General features: G+C 43.5%; 1 protein-coding gene across 1 annotated transcript in view; it reads left to right on the top strand.

Annotated features, from left to right (window-relative positions):
- Positions 1 to 11,702: 11,702 nt before the first annotated feature.
- The window catches only part of ADGB (androglobin), a 422,664-nt gene continuing 415,702 nt past the window's right edge, over positions 11,703 to 18,664 (top strand). Inside the window, exon 1 of the mRNA XM_040350874.1 lies at positions 11,703 to 12,053. Coding sequence (XP_040206808.1) covers positions 11,983 to 12,053 — 71 coding nt within the window. The 5' untranslated portion in view covers positions 11,703 to 11,982. The remainder of the gene's footprint in view (positions 12,054 to 18,664) is intronic.

Consider the following 18,664-nt stretch of genomic DNA (forward strand, 5'->3'; position numbering starts at 1 on the left):
ATTTATTTTATTATTTTATTTAACTTTAATTTATCATTTTTATTGTGTATTTTATTTTTATTTTAATTTTTTTACACTTTCATTTAAAAAAAATTTTTTTTGATAACTTTTGTTCCTATTACAAGGAATGTAAACGTCCCTTGTAATGGGAATGGTGCATGACAGGTCCTCTTTATGGAGAGATGTGGGGTCTATAAGACCCCACATCTCTCCTCTAGGCAAGAAAGGCTGAGATCCCCAAAAAAAAAATCACGATCCCAGCCTTTCCTACTGAGTCCTGGGCTTTGTTTACTTCCGACGGCCCGGACGTGAGGTCATAACGTTGCGCTCGGGCCTCCGAGAGTCAGAGATTCCTGGGGACCATCTGTCCCTTGAAAGTCTCTATGGCTGACTTCTGCCGGCAGTGGATTCCTTCTCCGGTTCGCCGATCGTACTGGCGACCTGGGAGAAGCACCGGAGGGTGACAGGAGGGGGGGGGGGGCATCCCCTCCCGTTCTCTTTAAGAACGTTCAATCAGCTGAACAGTTGTTACGGTGAAGGGAATCATTCAGCTGCAGGCATCATTTAGATATCCCCACTGAAATACCAGGAAGTATTTTGGTGGCCGGCAAGAGGTTAAAAAAAAGTAAACTTCAGCTTAAACCCCTTGCTAACCAAAAATACTACAGCTACAACACCCCTGAAGCAGGGATTGAAGATTTTATTGGATACTGTTATTGATGATGGCTGTACGTCGAAACACGTAAGGCGGATCTTCTGAAGTGACGTCAATTCGTATCAGCCCATGGAGGCTTGCAGTCTTTAAATACGGTTGGAGTTGGCGGTGCTCGATGTACTTTACCCATGCTGCTTTCCCCTTATGTCATGACACACAGCAATGTAAGTGTATACAAATCATTTTAATAAACAATTGAAGTTTGGTTTTACACTAGGTTGCACTCTGCTAGTGTTCCCTATATACACATCTGAATCATCTAAAATGTAGAAGACTTTGGTACATTTCTATCGATGCTAATTAGAGAGAGGAGGTGTGCACTTTTCAGCTGAAATATTCCAGGGAGAGGAGGTCCCCGCAATCTTTACCTGCACGTGTTTTGAGCCACTTCCTAGTATCTGTTTTTTTGGGAGGTGAGAAAAGGAAAAAAATATATTTACTTACTGAGCATTTGTTATTGCAGCAGATATGTAAATCATGGGTTATATATTTTTTTGCACACATTTTTAAATAATCACTCATTTTATTTTATTTTATTGATTCTGGGCAGCATTGTCACTTTATTTAAATTTGAAGGTTCCATAATATTTTTTTTTTACTTTTTGCACATATTGAGCTTTTTTTTTTTATTAAATTGACATGCATTTTTTTTACATATATTGTGATATGGTACCAGCTGCTGATCCAAACGAATTAAATCCCATATCTGTGGCACAAATTTATTTTATATTCATTGAACCTTCCAGACAGTGCCACATCCTCTGACACACCAAGGCTGAAGAATGAATATTTATGGTAACAACACACAATCAACAGCCAAAAGGTGAAAAAGCAATAGCAAACATTTTAGCAAGTATACGGAAACAGTTATAAAATAACGTGTGACTCCGTGAATAAAGGGTGGACTAATGATTGATCCCTAGTCCCTGTACTATGGGGGGATAACGGTCCAACAGTCTCTGGCAAATCCTCCTCCACATGCCATTGTATTTGGGCCCAAATCCAGCCTTGGAGCGCTCAAACGTAAGTCCCACTGAACCTGGGTATAAGTGCCAAGCAGTGTCCCTAGTGAACAGCACTGTTCTTTCAAATAGGGTGCTGTAGGGTATGGCCAACGGCCTCTCATAAAGAAAAAAGAAAGGAGGGCGCACCGACCTAGTGTGATACCATATAAAAGGGTTTTATTAAATGTATTAAAACAATGGTTATACTCACAAAATGAGTTGTAAAACGCGCTTTGACAAACAGTACAGCTGGTACGCAGCAACGCCAGAAGAACACGGTGACAACACGGATCAAGTAGTATCTGACCGGTGGTATGGCTGATGCGTTTCAGGGGCGTACCCCTTTGCTCAGAGCCTTGGTGGCCTCTCATGACATACAAGATGACGACTTGTCTCCTCCTGCTGTCCATCTGGGACTCAGAGATGCCAGCTGCAATGGTGTCCTTCCCATGACCAACACCACCATTCTTAATAATGATGTTCCCACAGACACAGACTTCTCTGCATCCCCAACATTTCAGAAAATTGTCCCATCTGCAGCCTACTGGACCGTGTCCCACCATGTCCTCCCAATGACTGCTGAAAGCCCAGGAACTCTTAGGTAGATTCACAAAGAGTTAGGCCGGCTTATCAGTAGATAAGCCGGCCTAACTCAGAATCTACGCCGACGGATGTTTAAGCGTATGCTCAAACAGAGATACGCTTAAACATATCTAAGATACGACGGCTTGCGCCGTCCTATCTTAGATTGCAATATTTTGGATGGCCGCTAGGTGGCGCTTCCATTGCGGTCGGCGTAGAATATGTAAATGAGGGGATACGCCGATTCACGAACGTACGCCAGGCCGACGCAGTACTTTTACGCCGTTTACGTAAGAGATAGGCCGCGTAAAGTTAGAGCTAGGCTCTAGTGGAATAGTAATGTCAAGTATGGCCGCCGTTCCCGCCGCGAAATTCGAAATTTTTACGTTGTTTGCATAAGTCGTCCGCGAATCGGGATTTACGTTGTTTACGTCCACGTCGAAATCAATAGGCCCGTACGGCGTACTTAGCCGCAATGCGCACTGGGAAATGTAGGCGCCCGGCGCATGCGCAGTAACAGAAAACGTCTCAAACGTGAGGTCAAGCCTCATTACCATACAACACGCCCCCCTCCAACCCATTTGAATTAGGCGCCCTTACGCCCGCCGCGTTTACACTACGCCGCCCTAAGTAAGGAGGTAAGTGCCTTGAGAATCGTGTACTTGCCTCTTACTTAAGACGGCGTAGTGTAAACACGCTAGGCTACGCCGCCGCAAATTAGCGCACCCCTACCTGAATCTACCCAAGTGTCTTTTCCTTCTCTATAGATCCTTGTTGCTCTCCCAAAAGTCCTTGTTCCTCTCGGCATGCCATGTCCTTTTTTTTCTGGGTGGTAGATGGGGTTTACCTCTGGCTGTACACAGTCCTGCAGCACAACAATACAATTCTTCTGTGTCTTCCCTTCTACTCCTTTCCACACTGGCAGGCAAGGAAAGGGAGCATAGCTTCACCACTGTGTGTGAGCAGCTGCAGCATGTGTGACATTGTGAGTGACAGGCCGGTTATTCTGTGAAGTGGCAGACAGGGGCACTGCGGACCCATGCTACCCATATAATTTATGTAAGGGCAGAAACTCTGCTCCTAGGTGAACTTTAATATTACTTTACAGGTTAACTTTAACTTGTTATGTTCTGGCAGTTCTTTACAACTGCTGCACGCCATCACTAAATATTAGTTATAACAGCTATCAGCATGAGGTTTATTGATTTTGCAAATTTCACCAAAATCCAACAGATTACAACTATCTGCAGCACACACCATTTATGATATCTTTTTATTCAATTGACATAGCAAATTCGCAATATTCTCATCATTCCCCACCTCCTGCTTGAAACACAGATGAACCAATGCAGCAAAGCCAGAAAGTAATACAAAGAACCAGGTACAATTTAATCTGCCATTTCCACAATGTCTCACACACACATGGCACTAGGGTTGCCAACTCATCCCTTTAAAACAGAACACATATTAATTACGCAGGTTCTGAGGCTAATTTAATGCAAATAAGGCACCAAGTGAGTTTAATTACCTCCTTAATCAGCCACAGAACCTGTGTAATTAATATGTGTTCTGTTTTAAAGGGATGAGGTGGCAACTCTACATGGCACCCTAGCATCATTTATTAGAACTAGACACCCTTCTCCTTCTCCCAGAATCTCCTCTCTGCAGAGGAAGATTGGAATTTTTGAGCCATAAGCTTTTGTGGGAGTATAGTTTTGCAAAAAAAAAAAAAAAAAAGCTAGAAAAACTATACAGTTGAAAAACACTACTGCAAAAAAGCTGAAAAACTCATTATACAGCTAAAACTTTCTACAGCCTTAAAGCAGGGTTCCAACCACAATTAGCATTTTGTTAAATGTATGTCCTTTCATCATGCGTTTTTATAATATAAATCCGGTCACTTACTATTTTACAATCCGCCGCACCTCCACATAGTTATTCAAAAAAGATAGTTTATAAAACTATGTCCACACCGTTGTCATTTTGCTTGTGGGTATTGTGAAGCCCACAAGCACTTACTTCCTGGAAGTCTTGGATGGGGAGTGATAATTGGGTAGCGCACTGCATCCTGGGAAATGATGACACACATTTCCCAGGAGCATTAGAGGGAGATGGCGCTATATCCAGTGGGTGATAATCTAAGGCAGAGCTGTGTCCTCCAATGCACACAGAGAAAGGGATTTACAGTTAACACAAAAAAAATCATTAGCTTCACAGTTGTAAATTTATCATTTAAAGTTTCCACTGTCCAAACATCCTAACCTAGTTCTCTGTCCTTGGGCCAGATTCTAATATTTGACCTACAGGAAACCTGTACTGAGAGGTTGGCCCGGTGGTTGCAGGTTAGGCATTTCTAATTCCCCTGTTCTTTTCCAGGTACTCCAGTTCAAAACTGCACATGACTTTGTTTATGTTTTCGCTGTTATGCCATTTAACTGAGTTGGTCCACAGCGTGGGTTGTTCTGGCCACCAGTAGAGGCTGCACACTGGGTTGCCTTTTGTTTTTTAGTTTTACCTAGTCTCCTATTCCTGCAGATGGCGCTATATCCAGTGGGTGATAATCTAAGGCAGAGCTGTGTCCTCCAATGCACACAGAGAAAAGGATTTACTAGAGGATACAAAGTATACAACTACTGTACATCTGCATATGTCTGTTGCTAAATTGTACAGTTTCATTATAAATTTCTCAATTTTGAAACATTAATTATGAAGACATTGTAGTTGGAAATAAGTTAGCCAGGTTGAGAAAAGACATTAGTCCATCTAGTTCATCCAATAAAAAAAAAAAAAAAAAAACTATCCTATATTCGTAGCTCCTAACACTTAATTTAAAAAAAATCCTGTAAATTATTAAAAAACACAGATGAATCTTCATCACACTGTATATAGCCTAAAATCAAATTCCAAAATAACCTGCAAGTGCTCAATATATATATATATATATATATATATATATATATATATATATATATATATATATATATATACAGTAAAACCTTGGATTGCGAGCATAATTCGTTTCAGAAACATGCTTGTATATCAAAGCATTTTTTTTTACAGCATATAAAAGAGAAGAGAGGCACCTCTTGTAGCAATAAGTTGCTAAATGTTGTACCTTCATTAAATGTAACCATATTGCTACACTTAGAGGCACCACAAGACGCTACTCTTATATCAAGACATCACTTGTATATCAAGGCAAAATGTAATAAAACATTTTGCTTGTCTTGCAAAACGCTCTCAAACTAAATTACTCTCAAACCAAGGTTTTACTGTATATAATGTCCGATTTAAAGTGCTCAGTGTGTTTATACACAGTCCTTAACCACTTAAGCCCCGGACCAATATGCTGGCTAAAGACCCAAGGTGTTTTTACAGTTCGGGACTGCGTCGCTTTAACAGACAATTGCGCGGTCGTGCGACGTGGCTCCCAAACAAAATTGGCGTCCTTTTTTCCCCACAAATAGAGCTTTCTTTTGGTGGTATTTGATCACATCTGCGGTTTTTAGTTTTTGCGCTATAAACAAAAATAGAGCGACAATTTTAAAAAAATGCTATATTTTTTACTTTTTGCTATAATAAATATCCCCCAAAAACATATATAATTTTTTTTCCCCTCAGTTTAGGCCGATACGTATTCTTCTACCTATTTTTGGTAAAAAAAATCGCAATAATCGTTTATCGGTTGGTTTGCGCAAAATTTATAGCGTTTACAAAATAGGGGATAGTTTTATTGCATTTTTATTTTTATTTTATTTTTTACTTCTAATGGCGGCGATCAGCGATTTTTTTCGTGACTGCGACATTATGGCGGACACTTCGGACAATTTTGACACATTTTTGGGACCATTGTCATTTTCACAGCAAAAAATGCATTTAAATTGCATTCTTTATTGTGAAAATGACAGTTGCAGTTTGGGAGTTAACCACAGGGGGCGCTGTAGGAGTTATGCTTCACCTAGTGTGTATTTACAACTGTAGGGGGGTGTGGCTGTAGGTGTGACGTCATCGATCTTGTCTCCCCTATAAAGGGGATGACGCGATCTATACGCCGCCACAGTGAAGCACGGGGAAGCCGTGTTTACACACGGCTCTCCCCGCTCTTCAGCTCCGGGGACCGATCGCCGCACTCGAGCGGCGATCGGGTCCGCGGGACCCGCGGTCCCGGAGCTTCGGACCGGGTCGCGGGAGCGCGCCACGGGCGCGCGCCCGCGACCCACGGCTGGGTACAAGTACAGGACATATATATACGTGCTTGTGCCCAGCCGTGCCATTCTGCCGACGTATATGTGCAGGAGGCGGTCCTTAAGTGGTTAAAGCGGAGTTCCATCCTAAAAATTTACTTTCTATTAACAGCTTGCCTTTAATGTAAAAAAATAAAAAAATAAATACATTTTTTACTCACTTCTATCTGGCTGTTGCTAGGCAGATTTTGTAATCTGCCTAGTTCCTGGTCCTAGGTGGTTCAACTTCCTGTCCTAAGACCCCATTGCCTCCTGGGAAATGAGTGTCATCATGAGTGTCTCTGGGCATTACTGTGCCTAAAAAAGAAAATCGCCCAGAATGCACCTCTCCCTGAAAACCAGGAAGAAAAAGGAACTGGGCTTCACATGCCCACACATATGATGGATACGGCCACAACATGAGCTGGAGGATATAAAGCAATGTGTTTGCAATGATTTCTTGAACTATTGGGGAGCTATTAATATGTTTTACGGACTATTTAATGTGATTCATTTTAGTTTGCAAAAACAAAAAAAATACAAATTAAGCCCGGAACCCCGCTTTAATAATATTAAAACAAATAGTGGTAATAGTCCATAAAAGCAGCAAGAAAATAGTGATGTCTTCATGCAGTGGGCACACTTCCCCACCAGGTGTACCCTCATTAGAGCTAGAGCAATAATTCTAGCACTAGACCTCCTCTGTAAGACCCCTTTCACACTGAGGCGGTTTTCAAGCGCTTTATCGCTAGAAATAGCGCCTAAAAAAACTGTCTCCCATTCATTTCAGTGTGTCTTTTCACACTGGAACGGTGCATTTGTGAGATGTTAGGAAAAGTCCTGCAAGCAGCATCTTTGGGGCAGTTTGGGAGCGCTGTAAATAGCGCTCCCAAAGCACCCTGCCCATTGAAATGAATGGGCAGCAATTCCAAAGAGCCTGAAAAGCGCTTCAGAATCGCCACAACACAGGTGTTTTTAACCCCTTCTTTGGCATTAAAAGCACTCCGCTAGCGGCTGAAAAGCGGTGCTTAAACAGCGCTAAAGCGCCGCTAAAACAAGCAGTGCTTTAGCTATAAGGCAGCCCCAGTGTGAAAGGGGTCAAACTATAAACAGGTAACATGTAAAAAAAACATTAAAGCGTTGTCTATGAAGACTTTTCAGTTTGTCGCAATTCCACGAGCGTGCGCAATTTTAAAGCATGACATCTTAGGTATATTCTTACTAACTATGTAACATCATCTTTCACATTCTACAAAAATAGGCTAACTTTACTGTTTTGTTTAATTCATAAAAGTGTATTTTTTCCCCAGAAAATTGCATTTGAAAGAACACTGCGTAAATGTAGTGTGACATAAAATATTGCAACAATCACCATTTTACTCTCTAGGGTCTCTGCTAAATATATATATATATAAATAAAATGTTTGGGGGTTCTAAGAAATTTCTAGCAAATAATACTAATTTAAACTTGTAAACAAAGGGCCAGATCCACAGTGAGAGTACGCCGGCGTATATACTGATACGCCGGCGTACTTTCAAATTTCCCGCGTCGTATCTTTAGTTTGAATCCTCAAACCAAGATACGACGGCATCTGGGTTTGATCAGACAGGCGTACGGCTTTGGATCGTAGATGCAATACTTCGGCGTCCGCTGGGTGGAGTATGCAAATTAGCTATTTCCGACGATCCACGAACATACGCGCGGCGGTCGCATTCTCTTACGTCTTCTCTAGTCGGCTTTTTCCGGCATATAGTTAAAGCTGCTTTTTTGCGGCGTATAGTTAGATTTGCCATGTTAAGTATGGCCGTCGTTCCCGCGTCGAAATTTTTATTTTTTATTTTTTTTGCGTAAGTCGTCCGTGAATCGGAATGGACGTAAGTCACATCTAAGTTTAAAAAATGACGTCCTTGCGACGTCATTTTGTGCAATGCATGGCGGGAAATTTCGAAACGGAGAATGCGCAGTTCATTTGGCGCGGGGACGCGCTTCATTTAAATGAAACACGCCCCCTAATCGCCGATTTGAATTCCGCCTCCAGAAATACACTACGCCGCCGTAACTTACGGCGCGAAATCTTTGAGGATTTGAAAGAACGCCAGGTAAGGTACGGCGGCGTAGCGTATCTCTGATCAGCAAGTGGTTATATTTTTTTTTTATTGAATATGTTTTATAGGAGAAAGTAAAAGATAGATTTTCTTTTTCACATTTTTTTGTTATATCGCAAAAAATAAAAAAGCTCAGTGGTGATCAAATACCACCAAAAAAAGCTCTATTTGTGTAAAACTATTTTGATCAATTTTGTTTGGGTACAGCGTTGCATGACTGCGGAATTACCAGTTAAATTAGGGCAGTGCCGAATAGCAAAAAAATGGCCTGGTCGTGAAGGGGGTAAAATCTTCTGGAGCTCAAATGGTTAACCACTTAAAGCGGAGTTCCGGTGATCTGACGTGCTGGTTCCATGTATCATGGAAGTTCCAGCGCATGCGCGAACTGATGCGCTGAGATTGTTCCAGCCATCGGGAAAGTTCCTTCAAGCACTGCGCAGGTGCAAACTTGCTGACGGAAATCCCCGAACGGCGGCCGGCATCCAGGGCGACGTGGATTGTGAGGTAAGTGGCCAGTCGGCCTCACGTCCTCGCTGCGCTCGGACGGCTCGCTTCGCTCGCTCGGCCTCCTGGCTCTTTTTTTAACATCCTCCAATCCACGGGGATGTTAAAGAATGAGCCTGGATGCCGGGCGAGGTTCGGGAATTTCCGTCGGGAAGTTTGCGCCTGCGCAGTCAGTGGAGGAACTTCCCCCATAGGGGAACATTGAGGACAAGTCACCGGCCACAATTTCACTTTTTAAATATAAATACCCCTGTAATACACAAGCTTAATGTATTCTAGTAAAGTTAGTCTGTAAACTAAGGTCCGTTTTGTTAGGTTGTTACAGCATTTAGACACTTTATAAAAAAGAAATTGACTGGGGCCATCTTAAGTGTGGGCATCATGAAGCCAGACTGTATGACTTCCTGGATTTCAGCCTTGCAGATCTCACACATGCTCAGTGCTGCACAAGCAGTGTCAGATCAGGTTTCAGCACCTGTGCTGTCCAAGTCACATGATTCTTTGAGACTGGGGAGTGCACAGACTCCTGGAAAGTTACACCCACTACATTCCCAGGAGTCTGTGCGGTGTAGGTTAGGAAGCATTAAGCACCTAGGTGCAGGAAGTGGGAAGATTAACTCTTCTGCCTAGCAACAACACTTTGAAGGCATCTAAAAAAAAAAAAAAATAATTTGTAAAGGACTAATGACATTTTTTTAAAACTACTGATGTAATGTTATATTTATGGGTGGAACTCCACTTTAAGCACCAGCCGCCGCAGTATAACTGGCTCCATCCTGCAAATCACCGTAGGTGTACGATTTGAGGGCGGGTGTGCGCCCACTGGCCAGCAGGGGAGCCAATCAGCGGGTGGGGCGGACTTTATGTCCGTCGGCCACCCACAATTGTTCCCTGCAGTGACAGAATGGGGGAATCTCCGTTCTGAAAGGGGAGATCACACAGATCCTGTCTTTATGCAGGAAGACAGAGCTGTGTGTTTTCCCCAGTTACACAGTCCCCCATACAGTTAGAACACACAGTGAGGGAACACAAAAATGGAACATCCGCTTTTCGGATTCCTCCTCCTATCCGGTATCACATTTGGCACCTTTCAGGGGGGAACAGATACCTGTTTAATACAGGAATTTGCTCCCACTTCCGGTAATAGATCGCTTCAGTATCCACGGCAATCTACGCCATGTCCAGCCCCTCCTTTAGCCCCCACTGTCTTCTGGGAGACACACAGGTCCCAAAAGACAGTAGGGACCAGTAAGATGGCACAGCGCGAGTCGTGCATGCGCATTAGTGAACCGGGAAGTGAAGCCACAAGGCTTCACTTCCTGATTCTCTTACCGAAGATGGCGGTACCTCCACCCAGGAGCCAAGGAACAGATCGGCTTCAGGGGAGGACGTCGTGGGCACCCTGAACAGGTAAGTGTCCTAATATTAAAAGTCAGCAGCTGCAGTATTTGTAGCTGCTGACTTTAAATGTTTTTTTTTTTCAGCGGAACTGCGCTTTAAGGCCCGATTCACACTAGTACGATGCCAGACATCGCATGTGATTCGCACCGCATTGCTGTTCACATCACATGCAATGTCTGTGAGATGCAATTTCAGTAATACAAACTGTATGGCTGAAATGGCATTGCATTTGCACCAAAATGGTGCAGGACCCTTTTTTTGGTCCACACTGGAATCGGATCGCATGGGTGTTCACACTTATGCGATCCGATTCCTGCACCATTTTACAGTTCGCACTGCGATATGCGAACCAATCTGGGGGTGTCGTTAACTTTACATTGACACCCTCAGCGGTTCGCAGATCTCAGTGTGAACCACTGTGCAATGCGGGAACCTGCACTGGATTTACAGGGTTCTCGCATCGCACTAGTGTGAACCGCCACTTAACCCCTTGATCGCCCCTGATGTTAACCCCTTCCCTGCCAGTGTCATTAGTACAATAACAGTGAATATTTTTTAGCACTGATTACTGTAATAATATCACTGGTTTCAGAAAAAGTGTCAAAAAATGTCACCTAGGTGTCCGATCTGTCTGCTGCAATGTCGCCGTCCTGCTAAAAATCCCTGATCGCCGCCATTACTAGTAAAAAAAAATTTAAATAATAAAAAATTCCATAAATCTATCCCCTATTTACTAGACGCGATAACTTTTGAGCAAACCAATCAATATACGCTTATTGCGGTTTTAATTTTTTTACCAAAAATATGTAGAAAAACTCATATTGGCCTAAAGTGATGAAGAAACATATATATATATTTTTGGCTATTTATTATAGTAAATATATATATATATATATATATATATATATATATATATATATATATATATATTTTTTTTTTTTTATAGTGCGAAAAATAAGAACCGCAGAGGTGATTAAATACCGCCAAAAGAAATCTCTAGTTTTGTGAAAAAAAGGACGTCAATTTTGTTTAGGTACAATGTTGCAGTTAAAGCGATCGCAAAATATGGGCTGGTCATTAAGGGGGTTAATACTTCTGGAGCTCAAATGGTTAAATAAACTATGGCTTGACATCTCAGCAGCAGCCTACATGTCAGGACAAGTTTCCTGTTGCTGTAGGAAGTGTAGATGAGACCAGCATTGGGAGAAATTGATAACAAAACATTATTATTATATATTTGGGAAACAAAGTCTGTTGGATCACGTGATCTTTTTTTTTTGGGGATCATGTGATCACACGATGAGGCGCGTTCCCGATCCTCAGCGCACATACACAGGAGGCGCGTGACAGTCGTTTCCTAGCAACCCGAGGACGCGTTGTTCCCGGTGCTGAGTGATTGAAGTACGGAGAGCGATCAGGAGTGTCAGATCTCCATTTAGCCGCCGTCATGTCCTCCAAACAAGGCAGGAAGAAGGATTCTGCCCGCCTGAGCTCTGTGATGGGTCAAACTCCGAGAGAGTGAGTGGATCGATGTGGGGAGAGGAGGGGATCCGGTGTAATAAGATGTATTGTTGTGCCCGTTCATGGCCCCTATCCCACTCTTTGCTTTACGTCATGGGGAGAGCTGATTCGTTTTTTATTTACTATGAATGCAGCATGTTTACATTTCTTTCTTGTGATGTGTAGTGTGCTCAGATTGTATGATTTTATCAACTGTGAAAAAAAAAAAATATAAAAATGCATGTTGCGCTTGCGTTGCCATACGTACTTAATGGCATCCCAAACACAGCGAGCAATAAGCATGGTTTTGCACGCAAGCAGGGCTGCTATTAGAAATCACAGGGCTACAGCCTATCTGAACCCCCCCCCTCCCCCCCAATATTAAAATTATATTTCCATAAAAAAAAAAAAAAAACACTAAAATCATTAGAATGTAAGTTCTATGAGCAGTGGCGTCACTAGTGTTGGTGTCACCTGGTGCGCAAATATTTTTTACCCTACTGTTTGCTCTCTGTTCTCCTTTCTTCCCCTTTTCTCTCTCTCCCTATCCATCTTTCTTGTTCGTTCTATCCCTTCTTCTTTCTCTCCATTTTTCTTTGTCCCCTCCCCCCACCTCTCTTTTTCCAGAACCGGAATTCACATCTCAGGAGCCTATAGGCCAGGGGCGTACCTAGAGCATTTGGCACCCGGGGCGGATCCAATATCTGGCCCCCCCCCCCCCCACGATAAAATGTAAAAACACCCCACTGTGCCCCCTGCATACCTCTGCATCCTTCAATATCTTTTTGTTACTACTGTGTACCCCTCTCCACAACTGCACCTCTGGACCCCTTTACATTGCACAGCACCCCGCACCTCTGGACCCCTTTACATTACACAGCCCTCTGCATCACTGGATCCCTTTACATTACACAGCACCCTGCATCACTGGACCCCTTTACATTACACAGCCCCCTGCATCACTGGACCCCTTTACATTGCACAGCACCCTGCATCACTGGACCCCTTTACATTACACAGCCCCCTGCATCACTGGACCCCTTTAAAATTACACAGTACCCTTCATCACTGCACCCCTTTACATTACACAGCACCCTGCATCACAGGACCCCTTTACATCTCATAGCCCCCTGCACCTCTGGACCATTTTACATTACACAGCCCCCTGCACCACTGGACCCCTTTACATCACATAGCCCCCTGCACCTCTGGACCCCTTTACATTACACAGCACCCTGCATCACTGGACCCCTTTACATTACACAGCACCCTGCACCCCTTTACATTACACAGCACCCTGCACCTCTGGACCCCTTTACATTACACAGCACCCTGCACATCTGGACCTCTTTACATTACACAGCCCCCTGCATCACTGGACCCCTTTAAAATTACACAGTACCCTGCATCACTGGACCCCTTTAAAATTACACAGCACCCTGCATCACTGGACCCATTTACATCTCACAGCCCCCTTCACCTCTGGACCCTTTTACATTACACAGCACCCTGCACCTCTGGGCCCCTTTACATTACACAGCACCCTGCACCTCTTTACATTACACAGCCCCTGCACCACTGGACCCCTTTACATCACATAGCCCCCTGCACCTCTGGACCCCTTTACATTACACAGCACCCTGCATCACTGGACCCCTTTACATTACACAGCCCCCTGCATCACTGGACTCCTTTACATTACACAGCCCCTTGCATCACTGGACCCCTTTAAAATTTCACAGTACCCTGCATCACTGGACCCCTTTAAAATTACACAGCACCCTGTATCGCTGGACCCCTTTACATCTCATAGCCCCCTGCACCTCTGGACCCTTTTACATCACATAGCCCCCTGCACCTCTGGACCCCTTTACATTACACAGCCCCCTGCATCACTGGACCCCTTTACATTACACAGCCCCCTGCATCACTGGATAAATAAACTCCGGTCTGTGAATGAGGTCAGCTTAACCACTTAAAGGAGTTATAAAGGCAGAATATTTTTTATCTTAATGCGACCCAAAGACCCGATTGTAATGATGTGTATGCTTTAAGAACAATCTTGCTTTCATCAGTCCACAAAATGTTGCCCCATTTAGGCCAGTCAGTGTGTTCTTTGGCAAATAACCTCTTCAGCACGTGTCATTTTTTCAACAATGAGATTTGCGGGGGCTTCTTGTCGATGGCTTGGCTTCGCATAGGCGTTTTCTTATTGTTACAGTACTCACAGGAAACTTTAGAACTTCACCCTGGAGCTGATCATTGGCTAAATCTTTGCCATTTTGTCCATTCGAATGGTAGTTTTTCTGTTTTCTTCCACGTCTTTCTGGTATTGGTTGCCATTTTAAAGCATTTGAGATCATTTTAGATGAGCAGCCCATCAGTTTCTGCAATTCTTTATATGTTTTCCCCTCTCCAATCATCTATTTAATCAAAGTATGCTGTTCTTCTAAACAGTGTCTGGAACGACCCATTTTACTGAGATTTTCAGAGAGAAATGCACTATAACCGGCATGTACAACAAGTTTTTTCAACCTGATCGTTAAAACGGCCTTGCCTACACAGGATCGAAAAAAAAATATGCTCTTTCATAGGGCGGTGACGTACAACACGTACAACGGCACTTTAAAGGGGAAGTTCCGTTCGGATGGCGCCACCCTTGGGGCTGCTTTTGCTGATTTTGTGTTAGTAAAAGACGATTCGCGCTTTTCTGTCTGTTACAGCGTGATGAATGTGCTTACTCCATTACTAACAGTAGTTTTACCAGAACGAGCGCTCCCGTCTCATAACTTGCTTCTGAGCTTGCACTGTGTTTTCATGTCATTAAAGCCCACACACGACCATTTTTTACAACGTTAAAAACAACAACGTTAAAAACGTTGTGAAAAATTAGAGCATGTTCGAAATTTTTAATGGCTGTTTTTTACATTGTGAACAATTCTCTGGAGCCCACACACGATCGTTTTTAATGACATTAAAAAAAACTTCATTTTTTACAACCCGAATAACGGTCGTGTGTAGGCGGCATTAGAGTCTGCAAAATATTTGAGACTGGGGCGAAGGTTCACCTTCCAGCAGGATAACGACCCTAAACATACAGCCAGAGCTACAATGGAATGGTTTAGATCAAAGCATATTCATGTGTTAGAATGGCCAGGGCAGGACTTAGGGTGGTGGGGGCCCCTGGGCTTGAGTGTTGAAGGGGCCCCCTGGAGCCGAGAATTGGGGGGGGGGTCGAAGATGTTGAGCGAGGGGGGGATCATAGTTGTTGAGCGGGGGGGGGGGGGCGCATTAAAGGATTAAAGTTGTTGAGCGGGGGGGCGAATTGAAGTTGTTGAGCGGGGGTGCGCATTAAATTTGTTGAGCGGGGGGGTGCCTCTCACCTGTGCACGGAATGTGTCGGCTCTATTCCCTTAAGCAGACATCCACACACCACTCCGGTTCCTCCTGGGGGGGTTTTGCAGTTGTTGAGCGGGGGGGGGAGTGCCTCTCACCTGTGCCGACAGCCGGGGCCACAGACTGTCATTAGCCCGGCTGTCGGCTTTCTTCCCTTCAGCAGCCACAGTCCTCCACACACCGCTCTGGTTCCTCCTGCTTCCGTGCTGCCTCCTCTTGCAGTGCGGGAAAATGAACCCTTTCGCGGGACTGCGGGAAGAAGCTGTCTGTGCGGGAAAGTCCCGCAGAATCCGTGCGTGTTGGGAGGTATGCGCAGGGCGGCTATCAGGAATTTTGGGGCCCCTTACTAGGTTTGCCACCTGTCCAGGAATCACCCGGACAGTTCGGGTTTGGGATCTTGTGTCCGGGTTTCAGTCTGCCTGAAACCCGGACACATTATTTAGACTGGGCTGTGGCTCCCCAAGTAACTGAGGTAGTCACACAAAAATCTGTTGCCATTCGGGGAGATGCGGGCCGAGGGGGAGCCATGATGTCAGCAAGAGCAGTTTGGCCACACCCACTGTTTGCCGCAGCGCGCTGCATTACCACTCTCCTTGAGGCACCCAAAGGTTCCCCAGGTCTTTTATAATCCTATTGTGTATACTACGAAAAGAATGTGCCCTGTGCCGCTATAGTGTTCGGGTGTGGCTTGAAGAAAAGGTGGCAACTCTACCCCTTACACAGCTTAAGGCATGGGCCCCCTGGAGCAGAGAACCGGGGGGGTTCTGCCGCCTGAAATTGAGAAGCGGGGGGGCTGCCGCAAATTGAGAAGCGGGGGGGGGCCTTTATAAAAAAAAGAAGAAATAAAGAAAAATATATATACAGTACAGACCAAAAGTTTGGACACGCCTTCTCATTCAAAGAGTTTTCTTTATTTTCACGACTATGAAAATTGTAGATTCACACTGAAGGCATCAAAACTATGAATTAACACATGTGGAATTATACATAACAAAAAAGTGTGAAACAACTGAAAATATATTTCATATTCTAGGTTCTTCCACCTTTTGCAGCAGACACATCTCTAGAACTGGTAAGAGGAGACTATGTGAATCAGGCCTTCATGGTAGAATATCTGCTAGGAAACCACTGCTAAAGAAAGGCAACAAGCAGAAGAGACTTGTTTGGGCTAAAGAACACAAGGGATGGACATTAGACCAGTGGAAATCTGTGCTTTGGTCTGATGAGTCCAAACTTGAGATCTTTGGTTCCAACCCCCGTGTCTTTGTGCGACGCAGAAAAGGTGAACGGATGGACTCTACATGCCTGGTTCCCACCGTGAAGCATGGAGGAGGAGGTGTGATGGTGTGGGGGTGCTTTGCTGGTGACACTGTTGGGGATTTATTCAAAATTGAAGGCATACTGAACCAGCATGGCTACCACAGCATCTTGCAGCGGCATGCTATTCCATCCGGTTTGCGTTTAGTTGGACCATCATTTATTTTTCAACAGGACAATGACCCCAAACACACCTCCAGGCTGTGTAAGGGCTATTTGACCAAGGAGAGTGATGGGGTGCTGCGCCAGGTGACTACCTCTTGAAGCTCATCAAGAGAATGCCAAGAGTGTGCCAAGCAGTAATCAAAGCAAAAGGTGGCTACTTTGAAGAACCGAGAATATGAAATATATTTTCAGTTGTTTCACACTTTTTTGTCATGTATAATTCCACATGTGTTCATTCATAGTTTTGATGCCTTCAGTGTGAATCTACAATGTTCATAGTCATGGAAATAAAGAAAACTCTTTGAATGAGAAGGTGTGTCCAAACTTTTGGTCTGTACTGTATATATTAAAAAAAGGGGGTAGCCATCTGGGGCCCTGGGTACCTCCTGGGCCCTTTAATAAAAAGAAAAAAGAAACCTCTGGGCCCTTTAATAAAAAAAAATAAACATTTATAAAAAATACATAAAAAAAGAGAGGTAGCCATCTGGGGCCCTGGGGCCTCTGGGCCTTTTAATAAAAAATAAAAAAATATAAACAAAAATAAAAAAATAAACATTTATAAAAATAAATAAAAAAGGGGGGGTTGCCACATGGGGCCCTGGGGACCTCTGTAAAAAAAAAAAAAAAAAAAAATATAATATATATATATATATATATATATATATATATATATATATATATATATATATATATATATATATATATATATATATATATATATATATAAAAATAAAAAAAGGGGGTTGCCATCTGGGGGCCCTGGAGACATCTGGGCCCTTTAATAATAATAAATATATATATATATATATATATATATATATATATATATAAATAAAATAAAAAAAAATTTAATAAAAAAAAATAAAAAAAGGGGGGTTGCCGTCCGGGGGACCTTTGGACCCCCTAAAAAAAAGGGGGTTGCCATCCAGGGGCCCTGGAGACCTCTGGGCCCTTTAATAATAAATATATAAAAAATATATAAAAAAAAAAACTTTTTTTTTAAAATAAATAAAAAAAGGGGGGTTGCCGTCCAGGGCCCGGGGGGCCTCCGGGCCCCTGGGGACCTATTGGGGGGGCCCATGGGCTTGAGCCCAGTCAAGCCCAATGGTAAGTCCGGCCCTGAGAATGGCCCAGTCGAATTCCAGACCTAAATCCAACTGAGAATCTGTGGCAAGACTTAAAAATTGCTGTCCACAGACGCTCTTCATCCAATCTGACAGAGCTTGAGTTATTTTGCAAAGAAGAATGGGCAAACATTTCACTCTCTAGATGTGCAAAGCTGGTAGAGACATACCCAAAAGACTTGCAGCTTTAAAGTGGATGTAAACCCCAATTAATTTTTTTTGATGTCACAATGTACAGTATAAGATTTCCTATCATCTGTGCCCAGTCTTGCCATGCAGAGTTAATCCAGCTCTGAGCAATCCTCTTTTATTGTTCAGTGAAATAAAACGGACTTACAGAGAAAAACCTTGGTCCGTTCCGCCCCCCTTGCTGTGAGTGACAGGTTATTTACATATCTCATGCACTAGCTTCAGACAGGCATTATTTTTTGATTCCCACCCCTTTTCTGAAGTTATGTAGTTATTTTTCTGGATTTTGCCTGGATGTTAGTGATCATAGCAAAATTCAGTGTAAGAAATACATAGGCAAAAATGCATGTTGACAAGGGGAGTGTAGAGGAGGACAGGGAGTCTACTGACATCACGACTCCACCCACAGAGCTCCAGACAACAGATCCACCCACAGAA

Source organism: Rana temporaria, chromosome 4 (assembly GCF_905171775.1).
Source record: "Rana temporaria chromosome 4, aRanTem1.1, whole genome shotgun sequence".
Lineage (NCBI taxonomy): Eukaryota > Metazoa > Chordata > Amphibia > Anura > Ranidae > Rana > Rana temporaria.